At 43.8% G+C, this 17,343-nt stretch overlaps 1 protein-coding gene across 10 annotated transcripts in view; it reads right to left on the reverse strand.

Annotated features, from left to right (window-relative positions):
* Positions 1-17,343, reverse strand: part of SENP6 (SUMO specific peptidase 6) — a 172,967-nt gene that overhangs the window by 96,161 nt on the left and 59,463 nt on the right. For all 10 annotated transcript variants that reach the window (XM_069726523.1, XM_069726526.1, XM_069726529.1 and 7 more), the window contains exon 2: positions 12,639-12,732. In XM_069726523.1, the coding sequence (XP_069582624.1) occupies positions 12,639-12,732 (94 nt within the window). The remainder of the gene's footprint in view (positions 1-12,638; positions 12,733-17,343) is intronic.

Below are 17,343 nucleotides of genomic sequence, written 5' to 3' on the forward strand. Positions count from 1 at the left end.
TCTTTTTCCCAAGTAAAATCTACTAGTTTTTTTAATGAGTTAATATTTTCTTCAGGTAGGTTAAATTGGAGAATTTTTGATTTGGAGTTATTTATTTTGAATAGAGAAATCAGAGAGAATTCGTCCAATATTTCTAGAAGATTTTTAATAGAATTGAGGGGATCTGTAAGAGTTAATATCATGTCGTCTGCGAATAAGCTTACTTTATATTGTTTATGTCCTATATCAATTCCCAAGATATTTTTGTATATGCGGATTGTTTCCGCTAGGGGCTCGATTGCCAGGGCAAATAGAAGGGGAGAGAGCAGGCAGCCCTGTCTTGTTCCATTGTTTATTGGAAGTGCCTTTGATAGGTTAATATTAACATTTATCTTTGCACTTGGGGTCGAGTAAAGGGCAAACACCGATGTCAGCCACTCCTCATTGAAGCCGAAATTTTCCATAACTATTCTCAGATATTGCCAATTAATCCGGTCAAATGCTTTTTCGGCGTCAAGAGCCAGAAAGACAGGAGTATTATTAGAATTAATTTTGCTCAAAATGTTAAGGAGTCTTCTGGTGGCTTCAGAAGTTTGTCTTCCCTCGATAAATCCAGATTGCTCAGTATTTATTATTTTTGGTAGAATTTTTTTTAGTCTGGTGGCCAAAATTTTTGAATAGATTTTAAAGGGAACCTGTCACCCCCGTTTTTTGAGATTGAGCTATAAATACTGTTAAATAGGGCCTGCGCTGTGTGTTCCTATAGTGTATGTAGTGTACCCCGATTCCCCATGTATGCTGAGAAATAACTTACCAAAGTCGCCGTTTTCGCCTGTCAATCAGGCTGGTCAGGTCGGGAGGGCGTGGTGACATCGCTGGTTCTTCCTCAGCTTTACGTTGGTGGCGTAGTGGCGTAGTGGTGAAGACACAGCGCGCGATCTGCGCTGTCATCCCTTTCGTCGGTGGGGGCGGCCATCTTCCTGGGGCCGCGCGTGCGCAGATCGAGTGCTCTGCTGCACGGGGCTTCAGGAAAATGGCCGCGGGATGCCGCGCGTGCGCATTAGAGATCGCGGCGGCCATTTTCCCAAAGCCGAGATGCAAACTCGGCTTTGGGAAAATGGCCGCCGCGATCTCTAATGCGCACGCGCGGCATCCCGCGGCCATTTTCCTGAAGCCCCGTGCAGCAGAGCACTCGATCTGCGCACGCGCGGCCCCAGGAAGATGGCCGCCCCCACCGACGAAAGGGATGACAGCGCAGATCGCGCGCTGTGTCTTCACCACTACGCCACTACGCCACCAACGTAAAGCTGAGGAAGAACCAGCGATGTCACCACGCCCTCCCGACCTGACCAGCCTGATTGACAGGCGAAAACGGCGACTTTGGTAAGTTATTTCTCAGCATACATGGGGAATCGGGGTACACTACATACACTATAGGAACACACAGCGCAGGCCCTATTTAACAGTATTTATAGCTCAATCTCAAAAAACGGGGTGACAGGTTCCCTTTAAGATCTGTATTTATAAGTGATATTGGTCTGTAATTTTTTATTTCATCCAGATCGCTTTGGGGTTTTGGGATCATGATTAAGATAGCTTCGAGCATTTCTTTAGGAAAAAACCCAGAGTTTGAGGCCAGATTAAAAATTTTTGTCATATGGGGAGCAAGATTTTCCGAGAAGGTCATATAGTATTCATTTATTAGCCCATCGGGCCCCGGTGATTTTTGTGATTTGAGATTTTTAATTGTTTCTATAACTTCGGATACAGTAATAGTAGTTGTAAGCTTGGCTAATTCTGAAGATTCTATTTTGAGAAGTTGTAATTTTTTGAGAAAGTACTTTATTTTTTGGGGATTTGGTTTAGATAATGAAGGATTGTCTTTTAAGTTATATAGTTTATGGTAAAACCTGGCAAATTCCTCCACTATATCTGTTGGATGATATTTAATTTCTCCAGAATTATTTTTTATTTTATTTATTCTGTTACGGATTCTTTCTTTTTTGAGTTTGGCCAACATAAATTTTGTTGGTTTATTAGTTTCAGAATAATTTTTACATTTAGATGCCTTGATGATTTTTTCGAAGTCTTCCGTAATTGCTTTATTTAGTAATTGTCTTAGACCTAGTATTTCTAAGTAAGTTTCTTGAGATTTAGTGTTTGAATCATCAAAGCTCTTTTCTTTTGCGCGAATTTGTTCTTGGATATTCTTTATTTTTTCCCTTGTTTTTTTGCGTTGTACCTGGCTGAAATTTGGATTAATTTCCCCCTTATGACTGCTTTATGAGCGTTCCAGATCACAAATGGATCAGTTTCCCTATTGTTGTTTTCTTTAAAATAATGTAGCAGTGAGGTACTAATTTCTTTTTTGTAGTCTGGAATGCCCAAGAGGAAGCCGTTGCATTTCCACGAAGCTGAATTTTTAAAAGAGGGTCCAATTATCACTTCAGTAATAACTGGGGAGTGATCGGAAATTGATTTGTCCAAAATGGAAGTTTTTTTTATTTTTGTTATGGCAAAAATGTCTGTAAGAAACAGGTCAATCCTAGATGAGGATTTGTGAACTCCCTAGAGGAAGAGCTCACACACCTAAAGGTGTCGTATAACTCGTTATTAGTGATCACAATGTTAATCGTAAACAGATCAAGCAACTGACAAAATCTATGGATGGAAGGCTGCTGAGTGTCATCATAAAGAAAGGTGGCTATATTGGTCACTAATTTTTGGGGGGTTTGTTTTTGTATGTGAGAAATGTTTATTTCTAAGTTTTGTGCAGTTATATTTGTTTACCTGGTGAAAATAAACAATTGAGATGGGAATAGATTTGGTGTTTATTAAGTTGCCTAATAATTCTGCACAGTAATAGTTACCTGCACAAACAGATATCCTCCTAAGATAGCCAAATCTAAAAAAAAAACAAAAAAAAAACACTCCAACTTTAACCCCTTCATGACCTTGGGATTTTTCGTTTTTCCGTGTTCGTTTTTCACTCCCCTCCTTCCCAGAGCCATAACTTTTTTATTTTTCCGTCAATTTGGCCATGTGAGGGCTTATTTTTTGCGGGACGAGTTGTACTTTTGAACGACATCATTGGTTTTAGCATGTCGTGTACTAGAAAACGGGGAAAAAATTCCAAGTGCGGTGAAATGGCAAAAAAAATGCAATCCCACACTTGTTTTTTGTTTGGCATTTTTGCTAGGTTTACTAAATGCTAAAACTGACTTGACATTATGATTCTCCAGGTCAGTACGAGTTCATAGACACCTAACATGACTAGGTTATTTTTTATCTAAGTGGTGAAAAAAAATTCCAAACTTTGCTAAAAAAAAAAAAAAAAAAAATTGCGCTATTTTCCGATACTCGTAGCGTCTCCATTTTTCGTGATATGGGGTCGGTTGAGGGCTTATTTTTTGCGTGCCGAGATGACGTTTTTAATGATAGCATTTTGGTGCAGATACGTTCTTTTGATCGCCCGTTATTGCATTTTAATGCAATGTCGTGGCGACCTAAAAAACGTAATTCTGGCGTTTCGAATTTTTTTCTTGCTACGCCGTTTAGCGATCAGGTTAATGCTTTTTTTTAATTGATAGATCGGGCGATTCTGAGCGCGGCAAAACCAAATATGTGTAGATTTGATTTTTTTTTATTGATTTATTTTGATTGGGGCGAAAGGGGGGTGATTTAAACTTTTATATTTTTTTATTTTTTTCACATTTTTTTAATTTTTTTTTTTTAACTTTTGCCATGCTTCAATAGCCTCCATGGGAGGCTAGAAGCAGGCACAACGCGATCGCCTCTGCTACATAGCAGCGATCTGCTGATCGCTGCTATGTAGCAGAAATGGAGGTGTGCTGTGAGCGCCGACCACAGGGTGGCGCTCACAGCCACCGGTGATCAGTAACCATAGAGGTCCCTAGGACCTCTATGGTTACCATCCTGACGCATCGCCGACCCCCGATCATGTGACGGGGGGTTGGCGATGACGTCATTTCCGGCCGCCCGGCCGGAAGCAGTAGTTAAATGCCGCTGTCTGCGTTTGACAGCGGCATTTAACTAGTTAATAGGTGCGGGCAGATCACGATTCTGCCCGCGCCTATTACGGGCACATGTCAGCTGTTCAAAACAGCTGACATGTCCCGGCTTTGATGTGGGTTCACCGCGGAGCCCTGCATCAAAGCAGGGGATTTGACCTCGGCCCTACTATCCCGTCCGAGGTCAGAAAGGGGTTAATACTAAGCTTTGATATTTATGAGTCTTTTAGGTTGATTGAGAACATAGTTGTTGATCAATAATAAAAATAATCCTCTAAAATACAACTTGCCTAATAATTCTGCACACAGTGTAGTGACCCTGCCTGGAGCACAACCTTACCCGTTCATCTACTAGATCCATACTGCTAAGGAGAGTCACAATGCAGTTTAAGAAAAAAAAAGTTGTAAGCATTACATGAGCTAATAAGACATAAGCCAAACGTTGCATCTGTCCCAATATATGAGACATGTCCCGTATAGTAAGAATAGGGGACACCCAGGCCTGGCTTATGTACAGCGATGTCCCAGTGTTATGGCTCGCCACTTAGAAATGAAAAGGACCAATTCAGAACATTACGGTACTAGGAAAATTTAGAAGTGCTGTGCCTGTCAGATCCATTGTTCCTGACGGAGGGTTAATCTTTTTCCTTTTATTAACCAGTCTCAGATATGGCTTTTTCTTTGCCACCCTGACCTGAAGGCCAGCATCCTGAAGTCGCCTCTTCACTGTAGATGATGACACTGGCATTTGGCGTGTACTATTTAATGAAGCTGCCAGTTGATGACCTGTGAGGCGTCGATTTCTCAAACTACAGACTCTAATGAATGTACTTGTCTTGTTGCTCAGTTGTGCAGCGGGGCCTCCTACTTCTCTTTCTACTCTGGTTAGAGCCTGTTTGTGCTCCCCTCTGAAGGGAGTAGTACACTCCGTTTTAGGAAATCTTCAGTTTCTTGTCAATTTCTCGCATGGAATAGCCTTCATTTCTAAGAAGAAGAATAGACTGTCGAGTTTCATATGAAAGTTCTTTTTTTCTGGCCATTTTGAGAGTTTAATGGAACCAACAAATGTAATGCTCCAGATTCTCAACTAGCTTAAAGGAAGGTCAGGTTTATAGGTTCTCTAATCAGCCAAACTGTTTTAGGCTGTGCTAACATACTTGCGCAAGGGTTTTCAAGGGTATTCTAACCATCCATTAGCCTTCTTACAGTTAGCAAACACAAAGTACCATAAGAACACTGGAGTGATGGTTGATGGAAATGGGCCTCTATACACCTATGAAGATATTGCATTACAAACCAGATGTTTGCAGCTAGAATAGTCATTTACCACATTAACAATGTATAGAGTGTATTTCTGAATCATTTAATGTTAGCTTCATTGGAAAAAACTGTGCTTTTCTTTAAAAAATAAGGACATTTAAAAGTGACCCTAAACTTTTGAACGGTAGTGTAGGTACGCAAGACGCATGTAGATCTTAAGGAAAGAAGAAACGCTAGTGTGAAACAGGCCTTATGTACACTCTGCACCCCATGTTGACTGAAAAAAACAAATTTAAAAATGTGCGCATATTTATTAGAAAAGAAAAACATCACATGGTCATAAGTATTCAGACCCTTTGCTCAGACACTCATATTTAAGTCACATGCTGTCCATTTCCTTGTGATCCTCCTTGAGATGGTTCTACTCCTTCATTGGATTCCAGCTGTGTTTAATTAAAAAGATAGGACTTGATTTGGAAAGGCACACACCTGTCTATACAAGACCTCACAGCTCACAGTGCATGTCAGACCAAATGAGAATCAAGAGGTCAAAGAAACTGGCCAAGGAGCTCAGAGACAGAATTATGGCAAGGCACAGATCTGGCCAAGGTTACAAAAGAATTTCTGCAGTACTCAAGGTTCATAAGAGCACAGTAGTACCCAATAAACGTTTCGGTCCTTGAATGGACCTTCGTCAGTAACGTACTGTAGAATAATAGAATAGACCGTATGGTCATAGGGTACAAAAAAGCAGCGTCTTATGTGTGAGTCAGATAGGAGCGGTACTGAGGAGACCGAGCTGGATGGTGGTGCTGTCAGACGCGGTGGACACCGCGTCTGACAGCACCACCATCCAGCTCGGTCTCCTCAGTACCGCTCCTATCTGACTCACACATAAGACGCTGCTTTTTTGTACCCTATGACCATACGGTCTATTCTATTATTCTACAGTACGTTACTGACGAAGGTCCATTCAAGGACCGAAACGTTTATTGGGTACTACTACGATTAAAATTGCACTAAAGCATCAGTTGAGTGCTGGGTTCTTTTTCTTTATAGTCTATGAAGGTGTGGGAACCTAACCTAGCACCATTCTTCTCCAGTAGTGCACACGGTTTTTGTATCTCATAAGAGCACAGTGGCCTCCATAATCCTTAAATTGAAAAAGTTTAGGACTACCAGAAGTCTTCCTAGACCTGGCCATCCAGCCAAACTGAGCAATCGTGGGAGAAAAGCCTAGGTGAGAGAGGTAAAGAAGAACCCCAAGATCACTGTGGCTGAGCTCCAGAGATGCAGTAGGGAGATGGGAGAAAGTTCCATAAAGTCAATTATCACTGCAGCCCTACACCAGTCGGGTCTGTACGGCAGAGTGGCCTGACGGAAGCCTCTACCCAGTGCAAGACATATGAAAGCCCGCATAGAGTTTGCTAAAAAACACATGAAGGACTCCCAGACTATGAGACATGAGATTCTCTGGTCTGATGAGACGAAGACAGACCTTTTTGGTGATAATTCTAAGCGGTATGTGTGGAGATAACCAGGCATTTTTCATCACCAGCCCAATAAAATCCCAACAGTGAAACATGGTGGTGGCAGCAGCAGCATCATGCTATGGGGGTGTTTTTCAGCTGCAGGGACAGGACGACTGGTTGCCATTGAAGGAAACGTGAATGTGGCCAAGTACAGAGATATCTTGGATGAAAACCTCTTCCAAAGTGCTCTGGACATCAGACTGGCCGAAGGTTCTTCTTCCAACAAGACAATGACCCTAAGCACACAGCTAAAATAACAAAAGGTGCTTCTACTCAATACTGAGCAAAGGGTCTGAATACTTATGACCATGTGATATTTCTGTTTTTCTTTTATAATAAACATGCAAAAATGTCTACATTTCTGTTTTTTTCCAGTCAAGATGGGGTGCAGAGTGTACATTAATGAGAAAAAAAATGAACTTTTTTGAATTTACCAAATGACTGCAATGAAACAGAGAGTGACAAATTTAAAGGGGTATGAATACTTTCCGTACCCATTGTATTATAAAAAACAATCATTGGCCGCCGTTTAGTTTTTTCGTTTGCATGTATAGGTAGTTATCAGTTGATCAAGTGTATCAACGGCCTCTTTTGTGGTATTGGAATGTAAAATGTCCGGCTTTCTGTCTTCTCAATTACTTATTGCATTGTCATGGTGCATCGTGCTCATCAGAATGACTTCTTTTTTTTTTTGCAATGTAAGAAACCACTGTTCTATCTCCAGTAAATTAAAACATAGAACTATGCACACCTCTTTTACTAAGGATACCATGCGGCAGTTCTGGCTTGTTTTTGCTTACAGTACCCAGCAACATCTGCCCCAGTTTGTAGGATGTGAAAAAGTTGTCACATTTCACATTTTGCCCTTTTAGTCATTGTGTCAAGTCCTACAGCAACTGGATAACTTGATAAACAGTAGTAGATGCAATAAATAGTCCCAAAACAAATTATAACTCCTTTATTTTACTGAAAATATGGCAGGAGATCAGTATGAAAGGCTATTGGTCATTTTTGACCTAACAATACAAGTGTAATAGTTAGCGTGCAGACTAAAAAAAAACCAGAAGTTGAGGATACTCCGAGGATCATTGGAACTTATGATAATCAGGTTAGTCGGGTTTTCAGTGTCCTCAAAAAACATTGGAGTATTGTACAAACGGACGAAACTCTGGTAGATATCATCCCAAATAGACCCCAGATCACCTTTCGTAGGGGACGCTCCTTGAAAGATCGGCTTGTACACAGCCATTATAAAAGACCAAAATATGAAGGAACCTGGCTTGATAGACGGATTAATGGGACGTTCAGGTGTGGGAACTGCTCATTTTGTGAATGCATAGTACCATGTAAGAGTTTTGCCAGTGCATCCAATGGAAGACACTTTTTTTGCAGGGATTTTGCTAACTGTAAGACCACTGGGGTGGTATATATGGCCACGTGTACATGTCCAAAAAACTACATAGGGAAGACCAAAAGAGAATTGAGAAGGAGGATTGGGGAACATCTGGGAGATATCAAAAATGACAGAGGTACCCCTGTAGCACGTCACATCTGGGAGACACACCGAGGTGATAATAAGGTACACTCTTTCTGTGTCCTGGAGGTGGTAAACCAATATGGAAGGAGAGGGGACTGGGATAAGATCATCCTGCAGAAGGAAACCCAGTGGATATTTAGGATGGAGTCAGTGGTCCCGAGAGGACTTAATGAGCTGTTAACCTATAGTTGCTTCGTGTGAATTGTCTTCGCCGGGTCCGTTTTTGTGCCCCCACTTCCCTGATATGAATAGGACAGCTGTGCAGACCTATTAGATGGTTTGCAGCATGTAATATAAGGATATAGGAGTTTGACCCAAATTATTTATGGGTAACTTCAAGTAGTCATTGTGTAATTGTTTAGGATAAGGTAATTGTGGGTTGAGGATTGGCTGACTGATGCCGTGTGTGACTATAGACATGTACCATATATGTGTACCACTTTACTAGGGACCGGAGGGTACGTGTAACATGGTGCCTGCATATTTGCGCCCACCTGCAGGGTATCATCTTTAATAAACATAATAGTGCATCTATATGATGAGTCTGCATGGCAGGGGGCGTTAGACGCATTGCATTGGGTTTGCCCCTTTTGAGCTCACCCTCTGGACACCAATTCATTGGAGTGTGCGTGATACGCCTGCACTAGGAGCCCATAGGGCTTATCTCTGGGTGCAGGGCGCATGCGCGCTGGCGTTCATGAATATTCAATAAATCGGTAGGCGGGGCTGTTATTTCGGCATAGCGCCTGTATTTGCGAGCCCATATAGTGGGCGGGTAAGGCACACAACGCACGCACAGTGACGCGCAATGCCAAGCATCAGCTGTGAATTGGCGCGATGAGCGCACGGAGCTTGTTGCTAGGGTAACGGCGCCTGCGCACTGGCATGGGCCGACCTCGGTGTAAAACTATCTACGACAAAATGGAGGCCGTGAGCGCATGCGCTGTAGTGGATATTAGGAAAATAGACCTCTAAGGTCTGGTAACAGCGCGTGTGCAGTGTGAGGACGCCAGTAAGCACACAGTAATAATGGCGGCTATGGCGCTCAGGCCCGAAGTCCGGAGACGAGTCTCATAATAGGGACAACCTAGCAGTAATAACATATAGGTATGAATTAGCCTCTTGATCTTTACCCCTGGGGTGGGGGCTATTTAAAGACATCTCAGTCAGTGTAATCCCTACACCTGCAACCGGGCACAGCACATATCTCTGATGTGATCCAAGCACACAGAATTTCTTTTTCCCATATGCCTCCTGAGGAACCATATCATTGGGGGAAACGCGTAGAGGCGAGACCTGAACACAGATAAGTGTATCAGTGTTTTTAACGGTTTATTGGTTTTTCACCATTTGTGGCTTTACAGCCAGGGTATAGGCTTGCACCAAGTGATATCTGTGTATACCAAAGAATATGATGCAATTAATAATATAGGACTTATCTGATGTATAGATACTAGGCGAAATGTGGTGCAATAAATAGATCTGTATCTATGCATGTACACTTGGGGATTGGAGTTGTTATACCCCTCTCTATTTTTTGAATTAATTGCAATTAAGTCTGGTTAGCCGTAGAAAATACGTTTAAGTGTTTCTTATCAATCTGGGTTTTGTATTATTTATGGTCTGACGGATTTATAGTGGTCCGCGGGCATGGTTCACTAGCATAGCCTGGCCCGAGGCACCCCTTTTTAATAGGATCCCCGTTTTTTGTAACGATTCAGTAGGGGTCAACAAAGACAGCCGCCGAGGAGCGGGGGCGCCATTTTGCATTCAAGAGGGTGCCAACCTCCACTGATAGGCAGGGACGTCCGGTTAGGGACTCTGGAGGGTGTATCAGCCATCAGAGTAGGACGGCTATATACATAGGGCATTGTACGGTCAGACCAGGCCAGTATGGCTGAGACACTTTGGTGAAATACCACCTGGCATCGATTTGGTGTGTGCAGCATTTTTGGGCCCTAAAGTGTGGGCAATTCAGGGTTAATTATACCAATAGGAGTCTAGTATTCCCAGGCCGGTTAAGGGACCCATAGGGCTGACAGGGTTAGCCGTTGAGGAGCAGGGGCGCCATATTGCGTCCAAGAGGGTGCCAACCTCCGCAGACAGGCAGGGAGCATTTTAGCGACGTGTAGAACAGACATTTCATTTACTTGTTCCCACCCGTCACCCTCCATTCATCGGGCCAGGCTTTTATTGACCCACTCTCTTTGCAAGTGGTTGGGTGTTGTGTGAATTTTTAATCCTATTATTTTTTGTTAAGAAATAAAATTATTGTAAATATTAGTTTTTTTATATATATTTTTAGCGTGTAGCTAAAAACCACTCCTAGTAAGTACTCCTGAAATGAGGAAAATAGACCATACGTTTCAGATTTGCATAATAAAAAATCTGCAGGATATCACATTTCAATTTCGGTCATTTTTGATCGAACAGAACAGCAGGATTAAAGGGAATTGGGCACCCTGGGAGAGTATAATATAACCTGTTTTTCTTCTCTTTCAGGTTACATCCCCCCGATGTACAGAATGCTGTAGATAAGCCCCTAATGCAGGTAGCCTTAGCTTATAGGCGAATTTTGGGGTGACAGATTCCCTTTAATAGGCATATTGAGGGTCACTAAAAATGCAGAAAAATCACAATGCTTTAGACCAGAGGTCCCCAACCTTTTTTGCACCAGGGAACGGCTTTAAGCAAGACCAGTTTTCCATGGCCCGGTGGGGTGGGGCAGGGGCGGGGCTCTGGTCATATGGGGGTGGAGTTATGGAGGGGTGGAGCTTAGTGCATACTTATCATATAATTATGACATTTATAATGAGAATGTGATTCTCACACACACACATTCTCACACACACAATCACACACATTCTCACACACACATTCTCACACACACATTCACACACCCCTCTCACCTCTCCTCGCACTCTCCCACAGCATCTCATTGCCTTCCTCTGACACAGCCGGCCGCTGAATGATGACGTCATCCAGCGGCGCGTCTGTGTGAGAGGAAGCAGGAAGACAGATCGCTGGGCAGTGGAGCTGCAGGGATTTCTCCCTGCCCGTCACAGCCACCCTGCAGGGGCTCCCCTCCACCTCTGCACTTGTTGGGAGCCGGCGCTCTGCAGCTTCTCTGTGCCGGCTGTCAGCTTGACAGTCGGCACAGAGAACAGCTGACTCCCTGACCGGGGGCGGCAGAATGCAGCCGCCGGGGGAGACACTGCGGACCGCCGAATGAGGCGGCCCGACTGCGCCCCCCTGCTGGCTGCGCCCCGGCTGCGCCCCCCTAGATATGCCACTGGGCGTGTCAGTGAGGAGAGCCTGCCGCCCCACCCCGTCAGGAACACACCATGCTGCGCAGGAGGGCTGTGTCACTAAGACCCGCCTGACGCCCCGCCCCGTCCTGCATAATGTTCTCTGCCGGGAGCTGCGAGCTGTCACAGAGCGTGCTCTGACCAGGCGCAGGGCCACGAAGCTAGCTGTCAGCGGCGCCGCGGACCGGCTGAAAAACCCCAACGGCCCGGTCCTGGTCCGCGGACCGGCGGTTGGGGACCTCTGCTTTAGACAACAGCATCACTTTTTAATATCAGGTCCAGGTGTAATGGACACTATCATATACAGACAATAAATCCTGAGTACAATTGCAGAAGTTTCTGCAAATAACTAGCTATTTAATTCAACTGAACGGGACTTGTGTGTACCATATGGATGAATAAAGATAAACAAAACCCCCACAACATATCTGTCATGTGGGAACATAAGGTAATAGTAGGAAAAAAAATTATAATCCTACTACTGGCATGTATTAGGTTGTGTTATGCTAAGAGTTGTCCAGGTCTTTGATATATTATACTAAATCATCACCATAAGATCAGCTTAGCACCCTTACAGATCAGGTGTTTAGTACTGCTGCAGCCAAAAGTAAACTGTGAACGACTCTACATAGCATATTAGCCATTTTGGGGGGGGGGGGGACTGCAGCTCAACCCCATTAAAGTGAATAGGGACTGAGCTGAAGTACCCAAGAAGGGCTACAACACAACATAAGGACAACAGCTTTGTTCACTATTTACTTTTGACCTGCTAATAGCTCAACAGTTGTGGTGCCATGTGTCAAACATACTGCAATCTAATAATGATGACTTGCCCTAAAGATAGGCCAACAATATTACATTCTGGACAACCCCTTTCAGAAAGATTTACTTGGCATAATCAGATAAAGGGACAGCCGTACACTGGCAACGAGAAGTAAAAATTTGAAAAGGTATTCTAATCTCTTCCAAATATCCCAAGGACCATACTTACTCTTTTTCAACAATATCTTCAGTTTCACTCAGGTTTCCAAAACTCCAGTTGTTTCTAAAACCAGCATCTTTCTTGGATTGTGCTCTGTCCAGAGCTAAAACAAAAACAGAGCCAATACATGTCAGAAACAGCATGGATAGATCGAACAGTTTAGCCTGAGAATCGCAAACAAACAATAACCCTCTACAACGTCCCCATTATGTACCAAATTATGCAAGATAATTCATGCAACGATACCACGCCACAGATTTCCATATTAAAGAACAGTTAATTGCTTATTTTCATCAGAAATGCTATCTAGCTGTCATCATTCTCTGCCTGGCCACTAGGACCAAAAAGAAAAAGGGGAGCGTGCACTTATGCCTATATGCCTCCATTCTCACTTTGGGTGATGATGCTAAATCTACACAGGATGCCACAGAACAACTGTTGTCTGTGCTACCCCCTTCATCTTGGAGCCACTATATGGACAGGGTAGGAAATTATTATTATTATTATAGCGCTATTTATTCCATGGCACTTTACATGTGAGGAGGGGTAATGCTAAGGAATTACTAGTGAATCTCAATCTCCTTCACAGAGGGCACTCTGCTGACATAAATTTTAGATTTCAGACCGGAATCAGACTATTACATCACCAATATTACAAAAGTGGAAGTGGTAGCTTAAAGATACGAGAAGCACCAATACTACTGCTGTAATGGCAGCAACGTCTTTTGTCCGCTACCATCACAGACACACATTATGTCTGGGCGCCACAATGCACAATCGGAGCCTTACCATGGGTGCTCGTAACAATCACAATTCTCAAATTCATACGGTGAGCGGACACGAAAAAGCCAATGAGTATCTCGTTGACGTTTTCAGGTGAACTCATCTGAATAGGAACAGCAAGCTATCCACGAAGAAATAGACTTTCCCCCCTTGCTATTACCAGATCCACTAGGCCTCTTTTAAATAGCTATTCTAAGGCTAAAACTGCTTAGTATCTGCTAAGATTACATTGCCTAGTAGCAGCTTAGCATTGGCAGCACCAGTTTAGATAATCTCAGACATCCATCATATACAGTGGGGGAAATAAGTATTTGATCCCTTGATGATTTTGTAAGTTTGCTCACAGACAAGGTAGTCTCTCTAGCAGACCCTAGGCTCTGAAGTTTTCAGTTTTTTCAAGGCAAGAGTGAATTAAATATTTGGGACTGCCACAATAGACGCATCGCCTGATAATGATCGACCGGATGAATCTGGCCAATTTGCATGAACTCAGAGGAGGGTGCCAAAGCTAAGGTCTGTGGCATGATCGGACTTCAAAAGGTTGGAGCCAAGTGCACAGGTCTTCTTTTGGAGTGCCCTTGAAATCTGATGTCGATCAAAGTTGCCAAGGACACTAGGTCGTCCAGCGAGGTAAGTATATCACGGCCGGCCAGCTAGTCCTTGATTATCCTTGAAAGGCCCTCCCAGAAGGTGGCCTTTAGCACCTCGTTGTTCCAGGTGAGCTCAGAGGACAGGGAATGAAATAGGACGATGTACTTGCCCACTGTGAGGTTTCCCTGGCACAATCTGAGGAGGGAGGATGCTGTGGAGTCTATTCAACCAGACTCATCAAATACCTTGAGGAAGGCCTCAAGAAACAACTGGAGAAATTAAAGAATCCACTTTCTCCTATAGGGAACTGGGCCAGGGCAAGATGGGACACAATGCACACCACTTTATGAAAAAAAAAGAAAAAGGACACATAACCAATTGGGGAACACCCAAGAAAACCATATCAAATGTCATTGAATTTTTAGAATAATAATTTTTTTTATTAGAGTCCAAAACACACAAAAAATAAATAAAAACATTTAAAAACAATGAAGAAACAAACCCCATTAAGAGGTAGACCCCCCTGGACCCAAACCTATAATGACAATTTTACAAAATCAAAAACAACAACACGGGCAGTATATACTAGAAAGCAGACCTTATAACATGAGCAAGTACAGGCCACATTTATGGACATGCAATACATAAATGCCAGTCACTAGTGGTCTTAACAGGAGAATAAGTAGACCTATAACATGACAAAAAGGCTATATATTAACCAATACAGAGTCCCTTGGTGGTGCAAAGGAATCTCAGGCAAACAGATGTACCAAGAGCTCAAAGTGGAGAGTGCATTGGTTAATGAACCATCGGCATAGGGCAGTATCATAGTCATAATGTGTTGAGGCCAACAGACGGAGTCCAGCACCAGGAACACGACTGGGAGGTTGGTGAGCCACGGCTGCGATGGCAGCAGCTTGGACAGGAGTGGATGAAGCCACAGATGTTATCGTATCCATGGTCACTCTTCTGCTGGTCTTTCTGGCGAGAGACCTCCTGATACAAATCGAACATCGAGAAAGGTTGACAGCTAGTGGATTCCATAGCATGAGAAAACTTTAATGGGGGTAGTGGGACCACTGTGCCGTGGTCCAAAGAGAGCCCTGGAAGGGTGTAACTAGGTGAAGACCAGACTCTTCACTAGAGCCTCTGATGGTGGGGTTAGACTTGGCTCCACATGGACACCATGGGCTACACCAGGACGGACCTCGGATGCACGGTAGCTGACCCCCAAAGGGGCAGGAAGCTAGAACGGCTTGGAGGGAAGTTCAGCTGGTACAGACAGGCACGGAATTAACACAGGCGGGCACTGGCGGAAACGGCACACTTGCAGGTGCAGCTGGTATACAGGCAGGCACTGGTGGTGCAGGCTGGTATATAGGTACAGCTGGTATACAGATAGGCACTAGCAGGTGCAGGCTGGTATAATGGCAGATGCAGGCTGGTACAGCTGGTAAAAAGGCGGGTACAGCAAGCACGGATGGTGTACAGGCAGGCAAAGGCAAGTACTGAAAGACAAACTAGAACAGCGGACCTGAGAACTAGCAAGCAAACAAGCAGAGTATACATGTTGCTCAGGCACTTCCCAACAGCATGTCAATTCTTTGTGCGTATTCTGCAGCGTTTTACACCTATTTCTTTATAGGAATCCGCAGGTGTGAAACGCAGGCGAAATCCGCACAAAATCCGGTCATTTTACCTGCGGATTCTGCAAAATCCGCAACATGTGCACATACCCTTAGGAGGATCTCATTGCTGACACAGACACAAACAGCTAGACTGTATGGAAGCCAAAATCTCTATGGGAAAGTATCTTTTGGATGGATAAGACCAAGATAGAGCTTTTTGGTAAGGCACACCATTCCACTCTTTACCGGAAAAGGAATGAGGCCTACAAAGAAAAGTACCTACAGTCATATATCGTGGAGGTTCAAAGATGTTATGGGGTTGTCTTGATGCCCCTGTTACTGAGTGCAAACCATCATGTACCGGTAATCTGAAGATTAACACAGGATTTGGTGTCATAATGTAGTGCTCAGTGTCAGAAAGCTGGGTTTGCATCCTATGTAATGGGTCTTCCAGCAGGACAATTACCAAAAAAACACTTCAAGAACCATGCATGGATGGATGGAAACAAAGTGCTGGAAAGTTCTGAAGTTGCCAGCAATGAGTCTGGATCTAAATCCCTTTGAATACCTGGGGAGAGAGCTTAAAATTGCTGTTGTGAGAAGGCACACTTCAAATACAGGTGTGTCCTAGAGCAGTTTACAAAAGAAGAGTGGTCCAAAACTTCAGTTGAGAGATATAAGAAGCTTGCTGATGGTTATAGGAAGCAATTGATTGCAGTTATTTATTCCAAAGGGTGTGCAACCAAATATTTAAGTTGAGGGTGCCAACAATTGTGTCCGGCCAATATTGGGAGATGTGTTTAAAATTATGTCCAATTTGTCTTTTTTGCTTTGCCATTTTGTGTTGTTCCAACACACACAAAGGAAATAAACATGTGTAACAAAACATGTGCAATTGCAATATTTTTCTGGAAGAAATACCGTATATACTCGAGTATAAGCCGAGATTTTCAGCCCACTTTTTTGGGCTGAAAGTAACCCTGTCGGCTTATACTCGAGTCATACCCAGGGGTCGGCAGGGGAGGGGGAGCGGAGCTGCGTAATACTACTCACCTGCCCCTGGTGCGGTCCCTTGTTTTGGCAGCTTCTTCCTGCAGTGAGCGGTCATATTGTACCGCTCATTATAGTAATAAATATGGACCCGACTCCACTCCCATAGGGGTGGAGCCGCATATTCATTACTGTAATGAGCGGTACCATGTGACCGCTCACTGCAGGAGGAAGCTGCCGGCGCCGGGGAACAGTCGTGCAGGGACCGCACCAGGAGAGTAAGTGCAGAGGATGGGGAAGACACAGCGGCGGTTGGCGGTGGAACACGGAGCAGGTGAATATAGCAAGTGCTGGGGGCCTGAGAGGTGAGTATGTCATTTTTTATTTTTTTTAATCGCAGCAACAGCATATGGGGCAATTATCTGTATGGAGCATCTTATGGGGCAAATATCTGTATGGAGCATCTTATGGGGCCATGTGCAGCATTATATGAGGCAATTATCTGTATGGAGCATCTTATGGGGCCATGTGCAGCATTATATGGGGCAATTATCTGTATGGAGCATCTTATGGGGCCATGTGCAGCATTGTATGGGGCAAATATCTGTATGGGGCATGTGCAGCATTATATGGGGCAAATATCTGTATGGAGCATCTTATGGTGCCATGTGCAGCATTATATGGGGCAAACATCTCTATGGAGCATCTTATGGGGCCATGTG

This window comes from Ranitomeya imitator, chromosome 5, assembly GCF_032444005.1.
Source record: "Ranitomeya imitator isolate aRanImi1 chromosome 5, aRanImi1.pri, whole genome shotgun sequence".
NCBI lineage: Eukaryota > Metazoa > Chordata > Amphibia > Anura > Dendrobatidae > Ranitomeya > Ranitomeya imitator.